The sequence below is a fragment of the Osmerus eperlanus genome, chromosome 19, assembly GCF_963692335.1.
Source record: "Osmerus eperlanus chromosome 19, fOsmEpe2.1, whole genome shotgun sequence".
In the NCBI taxonomy this organism is placed as follows: Eukaryota; Metazoa; Chordata; class Actinopteri; order Osmeriformes; family Osmeridae; genus Osmerus; species Osmerus eperlanus.
The window spans coordinates 10,366,490-10,393,954 of NC_085036.1; the positions used below are offsets into that span (position 1 = coordinate 10,366,490).

At 49.1% G+C, this 27,465-nt stretch overlaps 2 protein-coding genes across 2 annotated transcripts in view; one reads left to right on the top strand and one right to left on the bottom strand.

Annotated features, from left to right (window-relative positions):
- Positions 1-20,385, top strand: part of LOC134039313 (E3 ubiquitin-protein ligase RNF43) — a 64,739-nt gene extending 44,354 nt beyond the window's left edge. Inside the window, exons 3-9 of the mRNA XM_062485110.1 lie at positions 15,627-15,701; positions 15,866-16,009; positions 16,467-16,568; positions 16,709-16,873; positions 17,202-17,304; positions 17,390-18,904; positions 19,229-20,385. Of these exons, the coding sequence (XP_062341094.1) occupies positions 15,627-15,701; positions 15,866-16,009; positions 16,467-16,568; positions 16,709-16,873; positions 17,202-17,304; positions 17,390-18,904; positions 19,229-19,254 (2,130 nt within the window). The 3' untranslated portion in view covers positions 19,255-20,385. The remainder of the gene's footprint in view (positions 1-15,626; positions 15,702-15,865; positions 16,010-16,466; positions 16,569-16,708; positions 16,874-17,201; positions 17,305-17,389; positions 18,905-19,228) is intronic.
- Positions 20,386-21,777: 1,392 nt separating this feature from the next.
- Positions 21,778-27,387, bottom strand: hpda (4-hydroxyphenylpyruvate dioxygenase a). The gene is made up of 14 exons (XM_062485111.1): positions 27,246-27,387; positions 26,820-26,846; positions 26,636-26,698; positions 25,825-25,929; positions 25,604-25,646; positions 25,415-25,497; positions 25,229-25,318; positions 25,040-25,146; positions 24,553-24,630; positions 24,190-24,352; positions 23,798-23,869; positions 23,484-23,606; positions 23,251-23,367; positions 21,778-22,531 (listed from the first exon to the last, which is right to left on the bottom strand). Exons 1-14 carry the CDS (start codon positions 27,246-27,248, stop codon positions 22,418-22,420), a joined length of 1,188 nt encoding a protein of 395 aa, XP_062341095.1. The 5' UTR covers positions 27,249-27,387; the 3' UTR covers positions 21,778-22,417.
- Between the last annotated feature and the right edge of the window lie 78 nt (positions 27,388-27,465).

A 27,465-nucleotide genomic window follows, 5' to 3' on the forward strand; every position in this document is an offset into this window, starting at 1 on the left:
ACTTTCCTATCCCTGGCGACATGGCGCAGGCCAGGGACATGCCAGATTCCTTTCCCGATTTGTGGCGACTTTTCACCCAAACGTCCTCTAACCTTTGTTCCGCGGCCTGGACTTGACGGTTCTTCTGAGGCACTCCGAAAGCCAGCGTTGGGGGAGATTACAGACCTCTCATTATAATCAGATTTGATCTCTCAAGGACTGCGTTCTCTTCTAAATGTAAATCTCGCTGACACAGCACATTTACCAACCGTGTAGAAAATAGCTGTCGTTGTGCAGTGCTCTTCCTCTCGTCTCAGTCCATGTCTTCTCCAGGAGATGCTTTCTAGGAGGTACAGTAGGTCTCTGGAGCTTTAGTACATTACATTTACATTTAGTCATTTAGCAGACGCTCTTATCCAGAGCGACTTACAGTAAGTACAGGGACATTCCCCCCGAGGCAAGTAGGGTGAAGTGCCTTGCCCAAGGACACAACGTCATTTTGCACAGCCGGGAATCGAACCTGTTCGATTCCCGGCTGTGTAGTACAACACATAGGAGTTTGAAAGATGACTGTGTATTTGTTTTTGGGGCCGGGTCTAAGCCAGGGTCATACTACCTAGTAACAGACCTCACGGAGCTCTACTACCAGGAAATCTATCATAGTCTACACTGTTTTGTCCTGTTGTCCCAGACCCAGTACCCAAACAATATGACCGTAGACTATAAAAGATTCCCAGGAAATATCCATAACAACCAGTTGGCCTTGTCTGAATGTTCTACCTAGCAACAGTTTGTCTATGAATGAATGAATGAATGTTTTGCCTTGTAGACACAGTGGAACTGCATGGACTGAGAATGTTTTGGAGCCAAAGCGTGAGCTTTCTCAGTTTAGCCACAAAGCTCTGTTGTATGAAACAGCAGGTAGAAGAGAACATCCCTCTGAAAGCACCACTCAGAGCTCCCAGAACGTTCCGGGCCTTTGGTCCGTGCCCGGGCTTGTCGGCTCCCATAGAATGTGTTTCTTATTGATTCACCTCTTCTAAGATGAAAGGATTTCTAGCTTGATTGTACAGTAATCCTGGTATAAAAGCAGAGCGCTGTGTGTATGTGTTTGCACACCGGCTTGTTTGTGTGTATCGATGCTACGGTGTGTGTGTGTGTGTGTCTCAGGGAGGTCACAGGAAGAGGAGCCCGGGTGACAGGAAGTGCTAGAAAACAGGGGAAATCCGTGGAAGGAGTAATAAATCAGGACCCCCATGACAGTGTTTTTGTCTTCTCCTCTGATAGTTACCATGGTGTGTGTGTGTGTGTGTGTGTGGTAGGGAGGTGACATTGACCTCAGGCTGTTCCTGTCTGGTGTTGTGGAGGCTGAGTAAGGGCTGACAGCTCAGTGTGCTCCTGGCCTGTTTTCCTCCAGTAGCTAAGGTCTAACGTCTAGAACTCAGGGGAGAGGAATCAAGACAGAACGCTGGGGAACATCTGGAAAACAGGGCCGATTCGAGCTTCGAGGGAAATGCAAAAAGCAGCAGGTACACACTCTGACATCTCGGAGTGAAATGTTTCGGTGCGAAGCAGACTCCTGGATCGTCTTTGATTTTTCCTCTGAAAGAAATCCATCAGTTGGAGACGCCTTCCTAGAAAACCGTTATCAATGATTCCCCGTTGATTTGTTGTTCCTGTAAGCCACTCTCTTCCTTTTGGGTTACAAAGCCCGCTCCCTTCCCCCAGAATGGAGACAGGGCTTGCTCAGCAGGTCACCAGAGATGTTTTAAGCAGACAGCAGCTCTGTGGCATCGCCCTGGTGTGCTGACCCCTCACTGACAGCCCCGTCCACCCCCTGTCTGGTCCTGTCCTGGCCCCGACTCCTCCTGGCCCCCCTCTCAGCTCTCCTCCAGATGCACCCCCCCCCCTCCCCCTCCCTGGCCTGCCATATGGACGCACCACGGCCCAGAACTACTTTATGCACCTTCGGTTCCTTTTTAAAACCTTTCAGGCATACTGAAAAACACAGAAAGAGAGAAGCGGGGAGCGGGGGAGAGAAAAGCCCGCCCTGAAAAAAAACAAAAAACGTTTGACCGCAGAGATCTGAAATTGCCTTTGCATACACCTGTATGAAAGGATAGGAAACCATGTGGTGGGACCTACAGGGTCTGTTTTTCCTGTTTCTACCTTGTTTAGTATGAGGTCAAGATAACAGTGCCCTTCTCTTCCCCACTCCCTCAGAGAGTGCGCTGTGTGTGTCATCTCCGCTTTCATGTATCAAGCCTTTCCCTCCTTGTGAATTCGTCTGACTGAAACGTTTGTCTGACTGTGTTGACCTCACTATCAAGTATTAGACCGTATGAATGAAATGAATGGGGAGTATTGTGCACTGCCAACCACCTCGAATATTTCTACTGTTGTTACCCCGAGCTGTTGAGAGAAGCTGTTTTGCTTGAGCTTTTTCAAACCCCTTCCACCCTGGGCGATGCATGCCTTCCATTCTCTCTATAGAAAGGGAAGGTTTAATAACTAATCACCTCTTTATGTGTGTGTGTGTGTGTGTGTATGTGCATCTGTGTGTCTGTGTTTCTGTGTGCGTGCGTGTGTGTGCATGCGTGCGCCGGACCCCAGTGTGCCTTTCTTCCTCCATTTCCTCTGTTTCTAAAGTTAAACTGAGCTCAGCTGCACATGGAGCTCCAGGGGCCCTGAGTGTTTAACGGCAGCTTTGCTGTTAACTGACAGGCTGATTGATTCTCCTCTCATATCAGCTTTCCAGAGGCCGTGAGTGTGTTCATGCGGTAGGTAGGTAGGGAGGTCGGTAGCTAGGTATCACAGTACAGTAAGCAGCAGGGGAGGAGGTATTTTCCCGACCCAGTGCCTCTGTCTCTCCCGCTGCCTCCATAAGGTTTACGAGCTGATATTATCAGGGAAGCGCCGGCCACACTCATAGGCCTTTTGATAAAGCAAAACAATGGAGACCTTTGTGGAGGCCTTCCCCCCTATCCACCATCATTCACACACACACACACACGGGTACACACACAAACACACGTGCGCACACACATATACGCGAGTACACGCACACACTGGTACACCCACGTACACATGCGCGCAAGTGCACAGAGACACACCAAACACACACGCACGCTGCCAACATCAGCTGCAGTGTTCTCCACAGTGAGCCTCTCCACGGTGCCAGAAGAACAAAGTATTCCAACAATGTGGAGGAAGGAGGAGCAGGCTGGGGCCTGTGGTTTCGGGGAGGAGGTGAGGTCAGCCTGCAGTGCTGCTGCTGCCCTGCCTGGGCTGACCTGCTCCCTGCCAGGGGGCATCAACCTGACCCTAGCCTCCACACTCCTGCTGCTGTCCGCCATGCCTGTCGGGCCTGTCACGCTAGCATGCTAGCTCTGGGGATTCTGTGGAGAGGAATTTGGGAAATGTTTCGAGATGAACTCAAATGATTGTTGGCTAGCTGAGTTGGATGTTGTTGACATTGTCGATTTACATAGCTTAAACTAACTGTGTTTCCTTTGGCATACAGAACTTTCGTTGGTCAGTTTTTTTTATTCCAAAAGCCACCCAGACAGTCATCCAGTGTTTATGCTTTTGTGAGAAGGACATTTGTGTGTGTGTGTGCTTGTGCGTGCGTGTGTGTATAAAAAAGTGTGTGTGAAGACCAATGTAGGTTAAACCGTGGTAGTGAGCACACACACGCAGGCGATACAGTAAACAATATTTGTGCCATCGGGCTGTCTAGAGGGGCGTGCTGTGTTCCTCTGTGAAGAGCAGGATCCAGTTGTTGAGGCTCTCTCTGAGGCATCTGCTGCGTTTGAAGTCCAAGGCCAGGCGCGCGGGACGATAAGTCTTCCGCTGTCGTCACGGAGGCTGCCGAGTGCATTCCCGTGGGAACAGGCCAGAGGATACTACAAGGGGAGTGGCAGCTATGTCACTGAAGTCCACATCTAGCCTCAGTGACACGTGGGTCCCCGTTTGATTCATCTACTCACATCCAGGCAGGAAGAAATGATCACCCACAGTTGTGTAATTATACACATCATCGGGTCCATGTTTCTGTATTGATTTCCGGGGAGCAACAGAAGTGGTGGTGTTGGTGCCTAAGGTGTGCTGTTCCTCCAGTCAGCCCCTCCCTCGGTGACTCACACTTCCCTACGGTCCTGGATCCTCGGCCGTGACCCAGCGATGGCCCCAGACCCCAGGCGCACACAGCTCCTCGGGAGAATGAACTCAATCGGATTTAATCGCTGCATCCAAACTATGTGAAAGCCTCCAGTGAGGAGTGCTGTGATGTGAGGCCCAGTGAGGAGTGCTGTGATGTGAGGCCCATTGAGGAGTGCTGTGATGTGAGGCCCAGTGAGGAGTGCTGTGATGTGAGGCCCAGTGAGGAGTGCTGTGATGTGAGGCCCAGTGAGGAGTGCTGTGATGTGAGGCCCAGTGAGGAGTGCTGTGATGTGAGGCCCAGTGAGGAGTGCTGTGATGTGAGGCCCAGTGAGGAGTGCTGTGATGTGAGGCCCATTGAGGAGTGCTGTGATGTGAGGCCCAGTGAGGAGTGCTGTGATGTGAGGCCCAGTGAGGAGTGCTGTGATGTGAGGCCCAGTGAGGAGTGCTGTGATGTGAGGCCCATTGAGGAGTGCTGTGATGTGAGGCCCAGTGAGGAGTGCTGTGATGTGAGGCCCAGTGAGGAGTGCTGTGATGTGAGGCCCAGTGAGGAGTGCTGTGATGTGAGGCCCAGTGAGGAGTGCTGTGATGTGAGGCCCAGTGAGGAGTGCTGTGATGTGAGGCCCAGTGAGGAGTGCTGTGATGTGAGGCCCAGCCCTCAGTCCCCAGGCGGCACCGAGTGCTGAATGAACGCAGCCTCGGCATGAAGAGAGGGCAAACTTGTTGCTTTCCTTAATTACAGACTTTGTTTTGCAATGCCTTTTTTTTTCTCCTTTCTTCTTCCCCTCACTCGCTGCTACGACTACTGTAGGAATAACAGTGTGGATGAGGACAAGGGGCCCTTGCTGTCACTTTATACCTGAGTCGGCCGTCTGGCTGTCTCCCAGTTTTATAGCTATTGGAGGCTGGATGGCTGGAGGTGTGAGTTGGATATGTGGACCTGTCCTTCAGGCTGCGTTCTGGTGATGGCAAGAGGCCAGGGCATGAAAGTGAGGTCTAGCTGCAGGCCTGGCTGAGCTGTGGTGTACTGTACCTGGGGGGGGGGGGATTAGAGAGCCGGGGAGCAGGCTTCAACACAGGGCAGCTTTTAGTGAGGACCTGCCTGCTATTGTAGATGCAGAACAATGAGAGGAATACTTCAGGTTTCCCTCCTCAATGGGGAAGTGCATTCCTGGCTTTGTGGCGCTTCATAACAAGTGGAGCGGTATGCGTTTCGCCGCCGTTTCGGGCGGGGGGGGGGGGGGGAGGGAGTATTTTCGCCGCTCAAAGTAAAGAGTCTGAGAGCAAGCATGCCTTCTGTTATTCCCATGTAATCTGCCTTTTCAGGTGTGCAGGTGGCATGGAGAGAGATGGAGATGGATCATGGAGAGATAGAAATCTGAGCGCGACTGATGGAGTAAGCTGTTTGTCTGAGAGGTGCTGGGAGGGGTGGGGGGCGTTGCAGGTGATGTTAGAGTGGAGGGGCGGCTTTAAAGGATGAAAAGGGTTTGTGTGTGGGTTGGGATGGGTCGACCTCGGGATTAGACGGCTGGGCGTACGGAACGTCTGGGTGGGGGTGGCGGGGGGATGGGCAGCGGTGAGCTCAACTCTGCGCTAAGGGGAGGCAGGTGCACGGGCGATCAACTTTTATGGATGGCTCCTACTTGAGAGGGGGAGGTCCTGTGAGGGTCAGTCAGCATGGAGCTGGCCAGTAGCTCTGCAGTGATCCAGCCTCCTCCCAGCCCCTGCTTCACCCCACACCGTGTCACCATGGCGATCCCCTGACCCCGGGGGAGTGGGAAGAAGGTGGGGGTGGGGGTCGATGCAGGTCAATGCTAAACAGATGTCACCTTCAGGATCAGCATTGTTGCCATGCGCCAGTCCAGCAGGGAGCCTCAGAATGTACCGGAGCGATCAGTCCGTCGTCACGACGGAGCGATGACAGGGTGTACGTGAGACCCGTGTTTAGACGCGACGGAGAGTCGAGCTTCGCCACGGGAACTGAGCGTGCTGTATACAGTACATACATTTTATTTACGGAATTTTATTGCCAGTGTAAATTTCGGTTGCATGTTTGGAACGGTCAGGATGCAGTGCAAGAGGAAACATCTCTGTTCCATGGGCAGTGTGTTTGATCAGCCACACAGACAGCCTGCTCGCTCTCTCTGTCGGTTACCTACAAAAACGTCCAACATACTGATTAGAACCTCTGGGTTTTAGCAGGGTTTATTATTTTTTTTCAAAGGACATGTACCGTGTCTCACCCATGCATGCACACGTGTACCAAACACACACACGCACGCACGCACACACACACACACACGCAGCCTTTCCTTTCTGATCTTTACAACCTGTCAGTAAGTGTCTAATTTATGTTCACCACAGCCCCTCATTGGCAGCTTTATAATTGTCGCACATTAATATTCTGGGGCCCTGCCAGCACTCCTCCAGGCTCTCTCACACACACACTCTCTATCTCTCTCTCGCTCTCTCTCTCTCTGCCAGCACTCCTCCAGGCTCTCTCACACTCTCTCTCTCTCTCTCTCTCTCTCTCTCTCTCTCTCTCTCTCTCTCTCTCTCTCATACCCTGTATTTCATTTACATTCTCACTTCTTTTAGAGGAGATGGAACATGCTCCACCCCAGAGGTGTGTGCATGACTACAGATCATCAGCTAGCTCCAGTCTTGGACTTGCTGCCGTTGGTGCCTGATAAATATAGACTCGGAGGTGCTGAAATAGCTCATCAAACTCCTTCCTCAGATCTCCAGGCATACAGCGAGAGGAATGTCTGCTTTTAATGGTCTCCTTTTGATTGCCTGCGTGTTCTGTACTTTTGTCTATAGATGAGTGACAGCTTGTTTCTTCTCTCTATCTCTCACGTGCACACACACACAACTTCCCCCACTCTGTTCCCCCCCCCCTTTTCCCCCCTTCCTTGAGATGGTCCTGGATCAGCATTGCTAGCACATGAGAGGTGGCCGACGTGTCTGAAAGCACACCCCCTTTCCCCTCACTCTCACAGCAGTAGCTGCAGGACTGGTGGTGGCAGAGAGCAGGGCTTCTTCTGGTCTGCAGGCCGATTTGGGTTTGTTGACAGCACGACCACACAACTTCTAAATGCAAACAGTGAGACGTCTTCAAAGCCAGGGAGCAGCAGGCACTTCTCGGAAAAGCTTGTGTGCGTGTGTGTGTGTGTGTACGGCTTGTGTGTGCGTGTGTGAATATTTATGCGCGCTTGGATGTTTATCTGTTCTCTGAGCTCGGTTCCCCAGACTTGAAGAGGCTGCTCCTTGTATTTTGGAATGCAAAGTGTTTACGTCTCAAGGCGTTCATATTAGCGTGGCGCATCTCTCACTTGTCACTTCAAAGGGAGCGACTCGGGGTCAGGGTTTCGTCAGCCTGTCTTCAGCGCTCCGAGAAGACGAGCTGAGAAAAATGTTGCTCTAAATATAGGGCGCTGTGCCCAGATTACACACACACACACTTACACATACACAGAAACAGAGATGGTGCCATTAAAGTAGATGTTAAAATGTTGTTATTAAAATACCTGAATCCCAACCGGTTTGTCCCATTAGAAGATACACCTCTAGCTGGTTGTGGTAGGCAGTAGTGCTTCAGGGCTGTGGTGGAGCTCGGGGGAGCAGCTGGGCTGGACTGGGTTGGGATAGGCTAGGCTAGGCTGGGCTGGACTGGGCTGGGCTGGACTTGGCTAATGTACTGTAGGATGGGTTAAGATGGCCTGGGTTGAGTTTAGCTGGACTGGGCTGGGCTATGCTAAAACGTGGCTAAAGGCTGGGCTGGGCTATGCTAAAACGTGGCTAAAGGCTGGGCTGGGCTATGCTAAAACGTGGCTAAAGGCTGGGCTGGGCTATGCTAAAACGTGGCTAAAGGCTGGGCTATGCTAAAACGTGGCTAAAGGCTGGGCTATGCTAAAACGTGGCTAAAGGCTGGGCTGGGAGTGGTCAAGGCCAGGAGGAGGATTCCTAACAAACACGTGGCATCTGTCTTCACACTTATAGAGCTGTTGATCTTTTTAGCACAGTTCAGGGTTAAGGTCATATACGACATGTTAAAAGTCTTGTAACAATCTGACTGCGCTATACATGTTATATGGCCGAGTGTCCCGAATGAATGAATGGCTTTTATTGGGAAGTCAGTTATAACTGCTCCCTGTCTCTGGCCCTTTGATCTCTGCTGTGGAGCCTGGTCATGGCCTCAGAGGAGCCTGGTCATGGCCTCAGAGGAGCCTGGTCATGGCCTCAGAGGAGCCTGGTCATGGCCTCAGAGGAGCCTGGTCATGGCCTCAGAGGAGCCTGGTCATGGCCTCAGAGGAGCCTGGTCATGGCCTCAGAGGAGGGTTTCAGGGGCCTAGAATCACCTGCGGAGGGATTACATGTGGAGGAAGACTGGGGGGGGGGGGCGGGGGGGGGGGGGGTGACATGAGTGTAATACTGGACTGTTGGTTCCCTGGCTTGGCTTTGAAGGCTTTGTATGGTACATGATAAGAGGCTCCTGGTTTCATGTTGAACATGCTCACGTAGCTGGTCTCACTCTGAGACACCTCTGTGGGCTGCTCTGTCTACCTGTGGCAAAGCTGTTAGGGACGGTCTCATAGAAACTGTCCTTGTGTTTTGCTCCAGTTTGGTCTTTGTTGACCTCGTGAAACGAGAGACTAAAGCATAGGGCCTAGTCAGATCTGATCTGTCTCCAGGAGACCTCTGATGACGATGATCAGAGGAGCTGGATGGCGTGAAGTTCTCTATCCTGGTGGAGGGCAGAGAGACAGTGAGGTGGTGTAGCCCACACCAGACCAGACTTGATTTTATTATCTCCCTCGTCCTCTCCCTCCCTCCTCTCCCCTCCCTCTCTCCTCTCCTTTCTGTCCGTGTGTGGGGCAGTGCCTGATTCTCATTGTGCAGGCTGGCTCATCAGCTCCCTTTTGAGGGGTGCATTAGAATGTTGTTTTTATATAGCAGCAAGCAGAGGCATGCTGAGCTTCTTTTGAACTGCTCTGTACAAACAGATGGAGGTTTTTACGCTGCCTTTATGAGATTAAGTGAAACATTCCCATAAAAAAATACATTTCCCTGTGCCCCTGGGCCTCTCTCACCCTCCCTCTCTCTTTCTTGCTCCCCTCCCTCTCTCTCTCTCTCTCTCTCTCTCTCTCTCTCTCTCTCTCTCTCCCTCTCTCTCTCTCTCTCTCTCTCTCTCTCTCTCTCTCTCTCTCTCTCTCTCTCTCTCTCTCTCTCTCTCTCTCTCTCTCTCTCTCTCTCTCTCTCTCTCTCTCTCTCTCTCTCTCTCTCTCTCCTCGTTTCTTTACATCCAGTTTGCCTCAGGCCTGGGCAGAGGCACCATGCTGTAAGCACAGTGAACAGTAGACCAACAAACATTTCCCTAGACAGACAAACTCGGCGTCTCCCAGAGATTAGAGCAGAAAGACTAGCAGCTTCTCCCTTCACTCTGGCTACAGGTTGTTGCCAAGAAAACTGTCTTGGAGTCTTATCTTGGGTTGGGTTTGGATATTTTCTATCCCCCTCTTTAAAACAGTATGAGTTGAGATCCTGCAGAAATATTGTTTTGGGGATGAGCAGCCCAGCTGTGTACACCACACTGTACCAAGACTGTGAAACTGATAACAAGGATGGGAGCAGATACTCACAGAGGCCTTGTGGATTTTTACTGCTTCTCAGTTCCTCGCTCCTCTGTGTTTGCCTCACATAGCAGGTGTGTGTGTGTGTGTGTTTGTGTGTGCGTCTGCATGTGTGTGAGTGTCACACGGCTGGCGTGTAGGTTTTTATGTGTGCGTGTGTTTGTTCTGTAGAAAGATACAGCTTTCAGAGCACAGCGTGTTCCAAGAGGGAATTCCTGATGGCTTACTAGAGCTGTTGAATGAGATGGAGGGCTCCGAATGGGAACAGGAGGGAGGGAGGGAGGGAGGGAGTTACTCCAAGACCTTAGGAGGGGTGGCAGGTTCTCACTAACAGGTCTGATTAAAAAAACAGGATGCGCTCTGAACACAGGAACATTATCTGCCTCTTGAAAGGGCAGGAAAGGCCTCTAATTGGCTTCCCCTGTTCTCAGCCCTGCCACTCCACTGGTGAGAGAGGCTATCAGGCCCTCTGTAGGGCCTCAGCACAGTCTCTCTCTATGTCTCTCTCTTTCCCGCTCTCTTTTTCCCTCTCTTTTCCTTCCTTTCTCTCTCTGTCTCTCTCTCTCTCCCACTGTCTTTTATTCTAGAAGAAAGCACAGTTTCTACCATAATCAGCTCTAAAGGAATGTAGCAGCATACTGACATTCTTGTAAAGAGACATTTTGGACGTTAAGTATCTGACTTAGATTTATTAGAATTTTTTTTTAAGAGAAGATTCTTGGCTCCGGTCACAGATCTCTTGATTGAGTGCAATACAAATAATAAAATGTTACAAGGCCTCCCTGGAGCTTGGTCGTGTTTAATGTGGCTGAGCTTCTAAGACTCTGGAGCGGTGAGAGACAGGATGAAGCGACAGAAACGAATGTTTCTGATCTGATGGAGATACGAGATGTGGAGAGGATGAGCTGAAGCGGTTTGTGTTTCAGTGTAAACAGGGTCAACCGAACATGCCTTTCTGTACACCTCCATTTCTCTCAGTTCCATCTCTCCATCTCTCTCTACCTCTCCACCTCTCTCTACCTCTCCATCTCTCTCTACCTCTCCTCCTCTCTCTACATCTCCATCTCTCTCTACCTCTCCATCTCTCTCTACCTCTCCACCTCTCTCTACCACTCCATCTCTCTCTACCTCTCCACCTCTCTCTACCTCTCCATCTCTCTCTACCTCTCCACCTCTCTCTACCTCTCCATCTCTCTCTACCTCTCCTCCTCTCTCTACATCTCCATCTCTCTCTACCTCTCCATCTCTCTCTACCTCTCCACCTCTCTCTACCTCTCCATCTCTCTCTACCTCTCCATCTCTCCATCTCTCTCTACCTCTCCATCTCTCTCTGTTGTCCAGCACCAGACAGCCCCAGCGTATGCACCAGCAGACACACCTCTGGGCCATGAAATGTGTTATGTATGGTGCTGTGCTGTGTTGAGGCCTAAAAGGTGTGTGATACATAAATCTTCGTTTCTTGGCTCCATCAGCGGCAGCAGGTTTACCCCCCCCCCCCAACACACACACACATACACACACACACACACACACACACACACACACACACACACACACATACACACACACATTCACACAACCAGCACCCCCAGCCCTGCCAGAGTCATTGATGTCTGTATCGGGGATGTTTTTGACAAGTGACAGTGTATCAGATGACGCTGGCCTTTCTCTCTTACCTTGTGCTTTGCATATCAAATCTGTGTCACAGACACAGCCGAGGCGACGTGAGGGAGAGAGAGAGAGGGAGAGAGAGAGGGAGAGAGAGAGGGAGAGAGAGAGAAAGAGAGATGGGGAGCTTTATTGAACACTCAGTGACCCCAGGGTTGGAACACAGAGAACAACACAAACCTCCCCTAGCTCCATACCTGCAGCCACTATTCAGTTCACTATTCACTATTCTTTTTTTCCAGTGTAAGCCTCTGGATGAATGTGTGGCTGAGCCAGGTTTGTGAGTGTGTGTGTCAGGGTGGGAAAGGGCTGTGTGGAAGGGGGTGGGGGGTGGCTGGTGGCTGGCAGTCTATGAGTCAGGCCCCCTCCCCCTTCGGCTAGGTGCTCCTGAAAGCATAGACTAGAGTCTACCTGCCCTAACACGCCCCCTCCCCCTCTCCAACCACCCCCCACCCTCCCACCACTTGCCCTACATCAAAGCAGTTCTGTGAGTAATGGATACCCAGCGGGCCCACGCCCTTTCCTCCTGCAACTAGCATGGCTACGACACAGCCAGCGCTAAGCTCTCTCTCTCTCATACACACACACGCTCGAACACACATCCACACAAGTCAGTAGGCTGCATCCAGGTATTCTACTTTAGCACACTTTGAGGGCTGGCAAGCTCAAAGCTTGACTACTGAAAAATAAATCATGTCCTCAGAGTTCAAAGTTATAGTTTGGATCGAGTTTTTGTGTTTGTAATCTTGAAGGCTTATCTGCCGTTGACACTGTGGACCACACAGAAGAGATACTGTACTGTACATGCAAGTCTGTTTCACCTTCAAGTCCTGGCAACCACCTGCACCTGTTCCCAGTGCTGGCAGACTGGATGGCTGTTACTGGACTGTGTGCTTGTGTCCCAATGATCCAGTAATAGTTCCAGTGTGCCGGGCAGGAAGGAGAAATTAAAGAAGAGAGAGAGAGAGACAGAGAGAGAGACAGAGAGAGACAGAGAGTGACAGAGAGAGACAGAGAGAGACAGAGAGAGACAGAGAGAGACAGAGAGAGACAGAGAGTGACAGAGAGTGACAGAGAGAGACAGAGAGAGACAGAGAGAGACAGAGAGTGACAGAGAGAGACAGAGAGAGACAGAGAGAGACAGAGAGTGACAGAGAGAGACAGAGAGAGACAGAGAGAGACAGAGAGAGACAGAGAGAGACAGAGAGAGACAGAGAGTGACAGAGAGTGACAGAGGCTGAGAAAGAAAGGCTTCCACCCTGTCCCAGACCTGTAGGCCTCTGACCACTGGACCCTGTCATTACCCATCAGCCATTTCAGCTCCAGAGACTCTCTTTCTTTCTCTTTCTCTCGCTCTCTCTCTCTCTCTCTCTCTCTCTCTTTCTTTCTTTCTTTCTCTCTCCTGTTATCCCCACCTCGTATCTTTCTGCTCTCTCCACTCTCCTCTCTTCTTTCTCTGCTCTCTTCTCTCTCCTTCTTCCACTCTCCTCTCCTGTCCAACATACCTGCACTGTAAACACATCTAGACATATGCAGACTGAAAGGCTTCAAACACATGGATGTACACAAATAGACCAGGTATAACTCTTTGGACAGGCAGAGTGATATTACATTTCTCCACCCTGATATTCCAGACCTGATACTATCTGTGCCCTTACGGGTGTGTGTGTGTGTGTGTGTGTGTGTGTGTGTGTATCTGCCAGAGTCCCAGGGGTGTAGGGAAGCCCAGAGAGGACATCCAGAGCATAGCGGCTAGCTCTGTTGCCAGGTCATATCTGCTACCTCTATCAGGGAAAATCTATTGAAATAATTTAACACCACAAAAGGTCACAGGCATTAATGGATTCCACAGCTCACGTCAAACAAGAGGTTTTGATCGCCGCATGAACGGTCTACTGTGGTCCTGGAACAGCTGTTGTTTCCCCATCTTCATTGATTATTAGATTTGATTATGTAGAGCTATAAAACTCCATGATGGCTCATGTGCAGGGTTGTTTGGGACCAAATGCCAGATCTTATCTACTGATCCAATGTGTCCTGTCATGTTGTATCTCGCTATGGTGGATGTCTTTAACCACAGAGCTGGATGTTACCCATAACGCCATAACAAAGTTGGAATGTTGCTACATTTCTCTTTGGCTCTCATTTTAATTGCCGTGTTTGGGTCTGAATGTAGTTTTCCTTTGATAGATACGCAGTAAAGAGCTAAATATATCTCCTGTGAATCATGCCATAGCGGGAGCTTTTTTAAAAAAAAAATCAGTTTCCGGGTCTGTGGGTTTGTCAGAGCCATCAGGAGCAGACTGTATTTGGTCCCCATAATGACATAATAGAACCACACAAGCCAATTCTAAAATATATTCATGATTCTCTCCTGAAATGGCTGCTGCGGTCCTTCAGTGGGAACACTTAGCAGTTCTGTGGTGGAGGCTATATAAAAGACGTGTGTGTGTGTGTGTGTGTGTGTGCGTTTGTGTGCGTCAGTGCTTAAAGGACCACAAGTACTGTTTTTCCTTCATGTATAACCAGGATTAGAGGACGGCTGGGCCTCATGCAGAGCTGGGACCATCATAACCTCAGGTATAGCGCGGTCCCACATGTGCCATTACCTCTCGCACACGTGCTTCACTTACATTTCTAATTAGATGACAGCCTTGTTGACGTGCCAGGCGCTGGGCGCCATATCAAAGAGACATCTGACCCCGTTTTGACACCGTGACCTTTGAACCCCATCCTCTGACACACAACGTTTACAGCAGCACGCTAGGCATTCCCAGGAAACGGAGGAGGGGGGGGTGGACCTCTTTGACAGTTTGTGACAGCCTAAGGAAATGAGTATGTTTCTAGTTATGTATTAACTTTCCATTTTTTGTTGTTTGAAGTGATGTGAGTTCAGAAGTACGTTCCTCCAAGGGGTTTTCTCATTAACTTGTGATTGATGGACCCAACGAGTGATGGCTTCACCTGAATTTGAGTGTGATGGTTTTTGTGGATGTGTGTGAGTTTACACGTGTCGGGGTGTGTTTGTGTGTACAAACTATACAGTATACGTGTGTGTGTGTGTGTGTGTGTGTGTATGTGCGTGCATGTGTTTGCCGGTTGGCAAAGTCCTCTCATGTGAACCAGAGAGGCATTATTTATTGCAGTGTTTGACCTGGGAGATCAGTTGTTCAAGCTTGCGGCTCCTCTTCAATTAGCCAACTGGCAGATAGTCACATTGGAATGCCCACTTTCAGAGCACAGGTGTTGAGACATTTATGAAAAGACTGCTGTTTTCTTATTTTTTCCTCTAACCGTTAGCAAGGTTTTAGTGATGGTTTGAAAGCATCTCTTTGCTTTCATGGAACACAATTACACCAACAACTCTCTTTGAGCCAAAGCAAACATTGACACTTTGACAGGACATGCTTCATGGCACCTGTAGTGACTGAGAAAACTCTCTTCAACTTTCTACTGTTTCGCTGTTCCTGTGCTCAGGATCACTAACTCCCACATTCCCCAGCCCTGCTAAACGGCCATGTTTGTTTGGGTGTGAAACTGGAGAGGGTACACTAGGGACCTATCGTCACCACTGCCCCTTCTCTGCCCACCCCTCCTCTCTCTCTCTCTCTCTCTCTCTCTCTCTCTCTCTCTCTCTCTCTCTCTCTCTCTCTCTCTCTCTCTCTCTCTCTCTCTCTCTCTCTCTCTCTCTCTATCTCTCTATCTCTCTCTCTCTCTCTCCACCTCTCTCTATCGCCTGACTCTCCCCACCCCTTTCCTTCCAACAGTCATGGAGGGCTGGCACCTGCAACTTCTCATGTGTCTGCTACCCCCCCCCAACCAGAAACACACGCACACTCACTTTTTGCACATTTCTACTTTTTCTCACACACATTCTGTCCTTTCTGATTCAGGGTTGCCGTATGTTTGAATGCTGACCGACGCACAGTTAGTAATGCTCTCCATAGCCCTCTGCCTAGAGAGCTGTGGGATTGTGTAAGGGAAGGTCTGTACTTTGGCCCCCAGTGTCGAGACAGGGAGAGTGGAGTTTGACTGCCATCTAGTGGTAGATGTTTAAATCGCATGGCACAATAAGGATTAAAAAAAATCAGTTACAAGGCTATTTATCCCTTTCCCTTGAGTCATGATGTGTGATTGTGAGGATTGTGTGTGTTAACTGTGCGGACCCTCCTGTGTGGTCTCCCTCAGGCTCACCTGGCGCTGGAGAGAGGGGCTCAGGCCATCATCTTCGACGTCTCGGACGACGCCAACGCTGCTCTCGAGGTGAGCAGGAGAGATCTGGCGCCTCCCCCAGCAGAACAAGCACCATCTGCTCGACCTCACCCGTTCCCTAACCCCTGTGCCCTTTCCCTTCTTTTGTCCCGTCGATTACCTTCCCCCCACACACAAACACACATAAACACACAAACACTAACATACACACACAGTTGCATTCACAGTCATATGAAGACTACCTTCCCCACCCGGTGGTGCTGGTCGAGGCTGAGAATGCAGAGAAGCTGATGGGTCTGGTCAACAAGAACGAGGAGGCCAGGGTCCAGATTGATATCATAAGGGAGGTCCCCAAATGGGTAAGAGCTGTTTTCCTTTTTCCCCCTCACATAGAACATGGGATATCAAAACCCCGGCATACTTCTTCAACCTGCACTTAATTCAACCAACTAGCTCCACCACACCACCAACCTCCAGTCCCCCCGCAAAACACCGACTGCTGTATCCGTTATAGGAAGGGCCCCCCTGGGACGGGAGGGGCACAGGGCTGCTGTGTGCTGGGCAGGGGAGGAGTGGCAGGCTGGGTGGTTCCGTGCCGGAGGAAGGCTGTTGACTCTGGGTACAGAGTCGGCTTTAGTTCTCCAAGTGTTCTGTAACCACGGGCCTTATTGTCCAGAGCTGTACACACCCGCCTGGCCCGTGGTGCTTGGTGGACGGGTGACTTCCCTTATCAAGCAGCCTGATGACTGATGACTGTTTGGGTTCAGAAAGTAACACATTTCCTCCCTCTCCTGCTCCCTTTCTCTCCTCTTCCAGCCCCATTACGATGTTGGGATCCTCCTCACTATTGTTCTGGCCATCCTGACCATCGTCCTGATCTTTGCCTTTCGCTACAAATGCAAGTCCAACCGAACCTGGGTGAGTGACCGCACGCTGACCACATCCTGTGCACACACACGCGCCGAAGCGTCTTCAGGACGTCGGTGAGTCCCGTCTTCAGCTGACCTCCCCTTTAACGGTGGCCCGCTGCTCTCCTCCCCCCATCTGACCCCACTCAGGACTCAGTCCACCAGCAGACCATGCGGGCCATCGGTCGCCTGGAGACCCGGACGTACAGCTCGGGCTGCTCGGGCTCCCAGCGCCACCGCGGGGGCTGGGGCTCCGCCAGCTCCAACTCCAGCCCCGTGTGCGCCATCTGTCTGGAGGAGTTCCTGGACGGACAGGTGGGTGGGCGGGAGAGGGAGGGAGGGAGAGAGAGGGGTGGATGAACACGTGGATGGATGCATAGTGGGGGTCAGATGGCTGAGCGGTTAGGGAATCAGGCTATTAATCAGAAGGTTGCCGGTTCGATTCCCGGCCGTGCTAAGTGACGTTGTGTCCTTGGGCAAGGCACTTCACCCTACTTGCCTCGAGGGTAATGTCCCTGTACGTACTGTAAGTCGCTCTGGATAAGAGCGTCTGCTAAATGGCTAAATGTAAATGTATAGTGAGACTGTGAGATGCAGGCTGAGGAGGGGTAGTTCTCCCAGTTGAAAGTGGGTTTGTCTCCAGGACCTGAGGATCATCTCCTGTCGTCACGAGTTCCATAAGGAGTGTGTGGACCCCTGGCTGCTGCAGCATCGCACCTGCCCCCTCTGCATGCACAACATCATGGGTAAGAACCACAAGTTCTGTGTCGTGTGAGTGCGGTAGTGTGCGTGTGCTCATCATCCTGTTCTCACTGTCGCTGTCCTCCACAGGCACAGATCTAGCGTCACGCCAGTCCCAGAGGAGCCGAATCCAGCAGACCCCAGAGCACAGCCAAAACTTCCTGCACCCCCACTCCTACGGAGGTCCCCACAGCCACGCCTACTCCCCGCACGCCATCCCCTTCTCCATGAGGCCCCACTACCCCCGCGGCCCCTCGGGGCCCTACCCCTCCCTGGGACACTACACCGGCTCCCCGCCTTCGGAACACCAGACCCTGCGCTTCCTCCCCAGCCGCCCGCTGGGTTCCGGCTGCGGTTACCACCTCCCTGCGGAGGTCCCTGGGAGACCCCACAGGGTGGGGGGCGGCTGCAGGCCGGGGGGGCACTACGTGGCGCGCCGCCCTTGCCACGGCTACCGCTCGGCCTGCCCCGCTCAGCGCAGCGCCTCCAGCTCCCGGCTGCATCAGCCGCCCTCCTCCGCCCCCCAGGCCCGCGCCGCGGGGGCCCCGCACAACAGGCAGGACGAGGGCAGCTGCTCGGGGGGGAGCTACCACACGGAGCGTAGCGGCTATCTGGCCGACGGGCCAGCCAGTGACTCCAGCTCCGGGCCCTGCCACGGCTCCTCCAGCGACTCGGTGCTCAACTGTACCGACGTTTCCCTGCAGGGCGTCTACGGCAGCTGGTCCACCTTCCGCAGCTCTCTGAGCAGTGACTATGACCCGTTTGTGTACTACGGGCCCGGGCCCGGTCCTGTCAGAACGCCACGCAGGAACAGTCTGGAGGCCGGGGCCCGGCCGAGGTCTCTGGACTCGGTGGTGAACAGAGGGGGCTGCCCTGAGGAGCAGCAGCAGCAGACAGTGTTCAGCCACGTCCACTACCACCGCCACAGACACCACCACTACGAGGAAGGGGAGCACGGCCAGGGCCCAGGCAGGGGCTCTGATGAGGAGCAGGGGGCTACGGCTGCATGCCCCGCCCCAGCTCCGGACAAGGACTCCCCCCTGTGCCCCCTCAAGCACAGCCCCTGCCACTGCCCCATAGTAGACCCCATTGACAGACCCATCCCTGTGACAGAGGACCAGGACCATGAGCCCAGCCCCCCCTCAGGCCCTCCTGTTCTGTTGCCCCCTGGCCCCTTACAGCCCCCTCCACCCCCCTGCTGCCACCAGGCCCACGGACCCCCCAACAGGAGGAGCGGCCGGCTGGGAGGCTGCGTGATGGACGGACCCTCTGTGCGTTTCCATCAGAGCCTGGACCTGCAGGACGACTGCAGCATCCACATCCACTACGGCCAGGGACCAGGTTACTGCTGCCCCCCGCCGCCCGAGATGCCCCCCGCCCTGCTGCCTGTGCCTCTCATCCTGGACTCGGGGGCCATAGAGGACTGGCCCTGCTGCGGCGGGGCCCACGTGGTGTGGCAGAAGCGGGTGCAGCCGGCCCACTCGGAGCCCCAGCTGCCGGGGCCCGGAGCCCACATGGACAGGCCCCGCTGCCGGCTCCACCACAGCCCCACCACGGAGCGCAGCATGGACGTTTGTTTATACTGCCAAACGTTACACCATCAGGGTGGGTGTCCCAGTCCTGCACGTTAAGGCTGCCGTCCACCCCTCCCTAGTCAATCTGCTCACCCTCTCCCTTTCCCTCTCCCTCTCTCTCTCTCTCTCTCTCTCTTAACAAAGAAGATATTCCCCCCTCCCAGTTCTCCCCGTTAAACAATTAGCCTCTGAACGAAGAAGATACCCCCCCCCCCCCCCCCACTCGTGTACAGTGTATATATTCGGTGTTTCCTTTTTTTTTATATGGTGTTCCAGTTTCAATTCTGTGTCGTTTGACTCATGATTCCTTTGAGTTTGGGGGTAGATGAGTGAAGCTGCTCTGCTCTCTCCACAGGATCAGAGGAGGAGTCTGGCGTGTGACGCCTTGCTGCATCCCCAACGTCACGCTGCTACAAAGGAGCCGGAATGGACAAACATATCGTCGCCTCGTCAGCCAGTTTTCTCAAGTCTTCCAAATAATTCCACATCGCACCTGCTTTTAGACTACAGTTCCCAGCCTCTCCAAGTCCTCAGAGCTCAGCTGTCTTGCTAACAGTGATCAAAACGAGGAGATTGTGTATTGACTGATTCGAAAGTTAGTTTCCACCATCAAATAAATCGAGATAAGCACAAATATGGACTTCAAAGTCTGTGTTGGAAGTACATTATGTCAATATGTGGTTCAGAGGTTGGAGGTTAGTCTTCACAACGTGGCTTCACGCCGAGGCAGAGACAGGGAGGTTTCCTCTCGAAGCAACATTCACATGACAAAGGGGAAATGTGTTTTGTTGTATATCATTCAAAATCACAGGAAGAATTCAATACCGACATGAAGTCCCCCATGTTCCTTGGTGACCACTAAAATGATCCCAGTTTAGACTGTTAATCCTCACTGACATCATGCTGTTCCAGTCACGCTCCGACGCAGGAATAAGTGGTCCGCTGATTAGGTTATTGATTTGCTGAATCCTTGATTGATAGATAACCTGATTAACTTGAGGTACTGGTAATTCTTACTGTCCTGCCCCCCTAGTTTGTCGTCAACAATAAGGTGATAATCATTGGAAACGTTGTTGGCTTGCCAGTCTACCTCATGTTTGTTTAGTTCCACTGTTAAGGGGTTGATAAAGGTACTGTTGGAGCTGCTGAAGTTGTCCTTTACCACGGAGCTGCGTTGTCGTAGAGACGGGAGGCTTCTGTTGGGCAAACAGAGAAGGTTTCTGTCTCAGTAATCCCAGACAGTGAACATGAAGATAGGTCACTGAGGCTAGCATGGGGCTGGTGTTGGTTAATTCAATAATGGCAGCTGTTTATCACAATTAGTTTGTGTTTCGGTTCATTTTTTTATTTTATTTTTTGTCTGTAATTTTGCTCATCATTGTTAAAACAACCAGATTGACTGAAATGTGTTCACTCACGACAAGCTATGTTTTGTTTGTTTCGTTTTTTATCTTGCCATTTCTCGTATTGTCAGTGGTTACCTGTTAATAATGTTTCATCTGAGTGTGGGGGTGTGGGAGGGGGGAGGAAGTGGGAGGGGCCTACGGGATCAGCACCCAGTAACATGAGCCTAGGCTCCTGAAGGACATTCATCATGTACTTAGCTCAGCCCCTCTCAGACCCACTAGACAACCGCATCACGCGTCCCTAACAAGGACACTCTCTTTCATTGTCTTCCAGCATAGAAAGCTCACCATGGGTGCTTAGAATATACATGATTGCAATCACATAACTGGAGTAAAGCCATGCTAATTTGACTTTGGGATCGTAGGGTACCAAGCATTGACCAAATCTGTGTAGTAAATGCCTGGTGTGCCCAGTCAAGCACTTTCCCAGAATTTCTGACTTAAAGAGGCAGATCCTGAGGTGAAACCTCTCAGGAGATCAAAAACACTGGAAGAATGTTCACAGGCTGCGGAAAAGAACCCGAACGGCATAGAAATCTCAGAAGTCATAACAGATGTGTTGTTAAACTCCCAATATAATGTTGTACTTGAATACATATTGAGGTTCGATGAAAATGTGAAAGGGGACTGTTCAAACTGTCGAGGATGTTAACCTGAAAGAGCCCACGATGCCTTCTTCTGCCAGAGAGCAGGCAGCACTTAAAACAACCTCCAAATGTGATTTGGCGCATCATGGAGCACCCTAGCAACAGTTAAGTCCTCTACTGTCTCTACTGGTTGGCTTGGTTCTGATCAATCATTCGTGCCTTATTGATTCAGTTGCAATTGATACACAAGTCTCGGTCAAAGTTTCAGTCAAGCTTCATATCAATTTAAGTAGTGTTCTTAGCATGAAGCATTCATTCAATTCATGTCAATACTCGTCATTTTTAACCAAAGAAACGTTATAGATGCAATCCATTTTCCATGTGCCTCAGATTATTCTTCATCAGCAGAGGGAAAACAAGTTGCATATGACTATAATATGCAAATGACTTCTTAATTACAGCCACCATTGCAATCCCATATTTCAAATGTATTTTATGGTCTTTGAGTAATACATTCAGATGGTTTGTTTTTATGTTATTAATTAGATAATATATTGGTCCCTCGACCTAAAATGAAAATGACTGAATTACAGCCAGCACTTTGGCTTAAAAAATATTTTACCGGAAAAATAAAGGATAGAAATGAATCAAAAAGAGAATAATTGAAGCACACGAAAGAACACAACTGCCAGTACATGGAAATAACACATCAATAAAACGTCACTGAATGCTCAGGGCGATTTTATCATTTTAGGGTCCTCAAATGTTTGTACTTATGTTTGTCTTTGAAAGCATAATGAGCTGAAACTGCCTTTTTCTAATAGAGTACAATCCCTCAAGAAATTCTTTAAGGGATCTGTCAGTATATTTTGGATACTTTGTGTACAAAAAGAGAAAGACAAAAACAGAAATGAAATAAAGTGTTGTATTTTATATATAATAGAACATTTCAATATGGTGATATGTCACTAATATATTTATTTACTAATATATTTATCCATTTTTGTCCAGGTTTGCAAAACAGTACATGGTTTTTGTATAGAATGTACAGTATCTATATGAAACTCAGCAGTACCATCACAGATGTATCAACCTGGCTTCATTCCAATTATATGCAAATAAATTATTTTGAAATAAAATCTCTGGTGCTGCATATATTTCATATTTACCTGTACTTGTCATTTGAGTCTTGTAAGGAAATTGAGTGATTAATGCCATTACAAAGAGTTTTTGTGAAAGAGAACTTGATTGACACATTTACAAAATTAGACCATCTATAGAGTGTGTGAACATACTTTATTAATTGAGCCATACAGTTATACTCTGATATCAGGAAAGCTAATAAACAGTAGACTATCTGTATTAGCTAGTGTAGTATATTATCTGTAGTAAGATTGTTCCATGAATATTTCTAGATGTGTATCAGTGACATACTGTACTGTCTGTGCATGGGTGAAATTGTATTGGCTGTAGTGTGTACTGTCTGGATTCATGCACTGGCTACTAGTATGTGTTGGACTGTGTGTGTTGTATGTGAGGGTTGCTGGCAGGTCAGTAAAAGGCTTTGGGCTGACCTTCTGTGGTCAGCACAGTGAGGTTGCCCCTGGCATCCTGGTCCTTCTCAATAGCTTCAAAAAGAGACTTGAAGTTTCCTGCCCCAAATCCCTGGGGAAAGTCAAGACAAACCCTCAGTGTTTCGCCTTATTCCAGGTCTTTAGCAATGGCTCTAGGGATCTTCTCACTTGCAGCGTTTAGAAGATTACATCTTTGATGTGAGATTACCGAGAGCAGATGAACATTCTCCCAGGGTGTTATGTTCAAACGCCAGCTTCACTCAAACAGAACATTTCTCTCATGCACTCCAATTAATCATGTAAATATTTTCACGGATAATCAAAAGATCAAGTGTTAGTGGTTTCTCCTGAAGTTGCTTTGGTGTGGTTCAGCCAAGTTTCCCTTTTTTTCAGGAATCCCATCCTCAACTAAATGAAATGCCAAAGCATGACACAAAGAGCCTGTTTCAACAGGTAGAGGTGGGGGGCTGTTTAAAGATCAAATGCCAGAGGGTGCAACTCAATCCACAGCTCCCCCCGCTACATGGCAGTGGCACTTTAATCTGCATCTGTGATAGATTTACTGGGCCTTTACAACTCTGGCTCTCTGGGGTGCACGCTGGGTGGGAGCCATAAACAGGTGTTAGGGGCCATGTTGTGTTGGCTCTTTTATGGAATTACAAGGGTCTGTGGTGACAGACGGGCGGAGGGGGGAGGGGGGGCGCGAGTGGCCTTCTACTCTCCCTGTGATGTGCTTGTATCTCCGAATGAACATCATGCTGTTTCCTCACCTACAGTGTTTCTGTGGGGACTTTATTGGCCGATACTTACAAAGTGGTTGTGCCGCTGGATGACTTCCAAGAACAGGGTGGGTCTGTCCTGCACAGGTTTGGTGAAGATCTGGAGCAGGTACCCTTTGTCGTCGAAGTCCACTAAGATTTTCAGTTCCTTCTCACAGTGAAGCGGAAAAAAAACAAGCGCCAGGGAGTTTAATACTGGCCCCAGATATCAGGAATAACTTGCTCTTAAACAAGCAGACCATAATGACATGCTCCTGTCCTCACCTGTAGCCGGTTGATGTCTTCCTTCACCTTGATCTTGGCCGTCTTGAGATTTTGCCGCAGGATGTCGTAGTATGTGTCAGGGGCACACAGGAACTCCATGCCTCGGGCGCGGAGGTTGACTACCTGGATTTAACCACAAAAAAGGTTTTGAAAACCAGTCCCAACTTGAAGTTTGAAGACACTAATCAGGAGATAAAGGATGTATATGGATGATGTATTTTTGTTTTTTGATTTATGTGTAAAATCTAGTTAATAAACTTACTAAACACACTCCAGCTAAACATGTTGTCAGTTCTATAATATGCCAGACTCACAGATTCGATGATGTTTGACGAGTTCAAGGCAATGTGTTGAACACCGGGACCTCCGTTGTAGTCCACGTATTCCTGCAGAGTTATGAAACATGACCAAGTTAGGATACCCACCAACAGACACACACGTCTGGGAGTCAGGTGGCTGAGCGGTTAGGGAATCGGGCTAGTAATCAGAAGGTTACTGGTTCGATTCCCGGCCGTGCAAATGACGTTGAGTCCTTGGGCAAGGCACTTCACCCTACTTGCCTCGGGGGAATGTCCCTGTATTAACTGTAAGTCGCTCTGGATAAGAGCATCTGCTAAGTGACTAAATGTAAATGTCCAGTACAGACAGTGGGAGAAAGTGGCATCTTGGTCAAGTCAGGAGGGCCCCAGAGGGGTAAAGGTCAGACCTGGATCTGGGACTTCTTCTTCCCAGGGGCTGGCTCGTTGATGGGCATCTTAATGGTCTCTTCGTAGTTGGTCACCACGATGGACCTCAAGGCGCTGTAATGTGTGTGTATCTGCTTGTCGTCTATCGACCAGAACCGGTGGAACAACAAACACTTTTGATACCTGGAGAATATCAAGACAGAAATATATATTGGGTTTTTTGTGTGTTTTTTGTGAGACCAGGAAAGAACCTTTAGAAATGTTCCATGTGTATCTTGCTAGTGAGTTCTTGCAGTCTGGCATTCTTCTGTTTACTTATCCTTTTGCCAATTTCTCTCTGCCAGGTGCGTACGTGCAACAAGCTGTGTACGTACGACCCTCACCAGTCTGATACTGGCACCATTTTATCATCTGGCTGGTTTCCCACAATGTGATCGATGAAGTTTAGACCCGCTGGCGGCCTGAGTAAAGGGGGGAAGAAAATCATGTGAGTTGTTGTTTACTGAGTGAGTTTATGCCTGTGAGACTAAGAGACCAGGCAGAAATGCAGTTTGTTATCTAGCATTTACTTTTATACGGAATATGTGCACTATGAGAGTATTATATATTGTATATTTAATTATATTCTAATCCCACTTAGTACTGCTAGTTTATGTACCCTTAGTATAGATAGTCCACATATTTAAATTTTAGGTATATGTTTATTGTATGCACCTTCCTGCCAAAGCAAATTCCTTGTCTGTGCAAACTTTCATGGCGAATAAATCCCATTCTGATTCTGATTCTGATTAGCATTTGGAAGAATTGTTTTCAGAGGGCATACTATGTCTGTGGAGGGAACGTGTGCAGAGGGGTTTGAGGTGTTCTCACAGTTTGGGCAGCAGGGGGTCCTTGAAGAGAGGCTCTTTGTATCCGGGCAGAAACAGGCCTTTGTACGGTCCCAGGTACTCGACAAGAGTGTGTGTTGTGTCTCCATACTGGGTGAACATAAGGGTTTGAGAAGAAGAGTGTATATTATCAATGCTTGTTTCTTTGGAGTGTCATTATATTGTGACTTACTGTCTGAACCACAGCATACTTGACTCTGCCATAGCTGTCCTGCTCCACCCAGGGCTCCTTGACGACGACAGCCCCACGCTCCTTAGCTTTCTGTGTAAGGAGTACAATTCCGTTTTAGTAGAAACAGACTTCTGGGGATGTGGTTGCTTGGCAAATGTGCTTGTAATGTTATTGCTAATGTGTTACCTTGACTAAGAAGTCACAGTCCTCCACTTGAAAAGCTATGTCTTTCACCCCATCCCCATGCTTCATCAAGTGTTCCCCAATCTCTATGGAAACAGAATAGCAATTACAAAAACATGAATACAGACTGATGTTTTGTTCAACTCATTCCTACACTGTATTTGTGGTTAGCATTTACATTTATAAACATACCTTCATTTCCTGGATTCAAGGCAGATACAAATGCAAAAAATATCTGCGTAAGAGTGGGGTGGATAGAAAACGGTCACATAACAATCGCATGCAAATCAGTTGAGTTTAGTTGGAAGGTCAAAGAATGATGCTCTTGTATGAACAGTATCCATGTGCTGAACAAGCATTTTAATTAAGTTTGACAGAGGTACATGGTACTAAATATAAGTGAGAGTGCATACCTTGTCTTGTCTTATGACATGTGACACCACCTCTCTGCTCCCAGTCTCTAACCCCTTGTAGGCCACAGGTTCAAAGCCCATCTTATCACAATAGAACGCTGCCGCCTAGAAAGAGACAAGGCTACATAGTTACACTTACATTTAGTCATTTAGCAGACGCTCTTATCCAGAGCGACTTACAGTAAGTACAGGGACATTCCCCCCGAGGCAAGTAGGGTGAAGTGCCTTGCCCAAGGACACAATGTCATTTGGCACGGCCGGGAATCAAACTGGCAACCTTCTGATTACTAGCCCGACTCCCTCACCGCTCAGCCACCTGACTCCCATATATGTTACTATATATATATATGCTCCTATATATATATATTGTTGAAGATGACCTTCTTTGATGTTTGTGAGAGAGCAGAGGAGGACATCTAGAAAGATGTTGGCTCGAGCTGGTTACGATTACTCAATCCCCTGATTGAGTATATTGTGACACGTGTTTTCTCTGTAAGGTTTCATGAACAATTTAGTTTGACGTTGCTCCTGTTGACCTTGTAAACACCACCACGTTTATAGAAACCTTTTACAGGTCCCAAGTTCAGTATCAGCACAATTCCAGCAACCTGTACTTCACCCCAGAGAGCAAAGGTTCATCCAGAAAAACCACAGCATTTGTGTTGATGTATCATTCAGGATCAGAGATGGCATATGACCTTGAATAGTACTAGACTCTTATAATAGTGTCAACTTGTTTCAAACAAGATAGATACTGTAAATAATCACTTGACTTCAGTATGTTTTAACGTTCTCAGTAAAGCAGACTCACCTGTTTGGCATTGCCTACCCACAAAGTCAAGTGATGAAACTTGATAAACTTTCCCCTCTCGTGCTTTAAGATAAAGAGTGAAATATGAAGTTACATGTCGGAGCACAAATAGACAAATCACACTTATGGTTTGAGCTGAATTAATCAAAAGATAAAAATAGCAGAACTCAACGAGATGATTTACCTTCTCTCCTTTATCTGTGTAGGAAGTCTGAAAATAAAATTATACATCATCTTTGGAACATATTTCACACTTTAGCCTTGTATTATAAAAACATATTAACATTTTACCAATTGTAAGACATTCTGTCTCTTTTTAAAATAAGGTGTGCTATATTAATATAAAATGAAAATAAGTCATCTCAGATTATGTTAATTAATATATAACTAAACAAAAATGGTTAGCAACTATTATCTATTGACATACATGAAGAAGTGATTGAGATCACTGATTAATAAGTTACATATTGCTAAATCAGTAACTGGGTAATTAAATGTATTTTTTTATTACTCCAATAAAGAGTTTAAATAGTAAATAAAAACATGATCTGATCTTTGAGCCAATGAGAGCACAGCCAGAGCATCATGGCTCAGTGTCATAGCTACTTACCATGTTGCTGCTGTGGATGAACACCGATCACCATAAGAGACCGCTTGCTGGCCAACGGATAACGGATATGTACTGGCCTGAGGACCCATGGTGATTGGTCTTTGGGGTCAACACCCCCCTGTCCGCCTCCTGTATGTTCCCCCTCCACCTGAGCACTGAGACCCATCAGCCACTGTCCTGATCCTCTGCTGTTTTGTCATATTGCCTGTGCAATATTGAT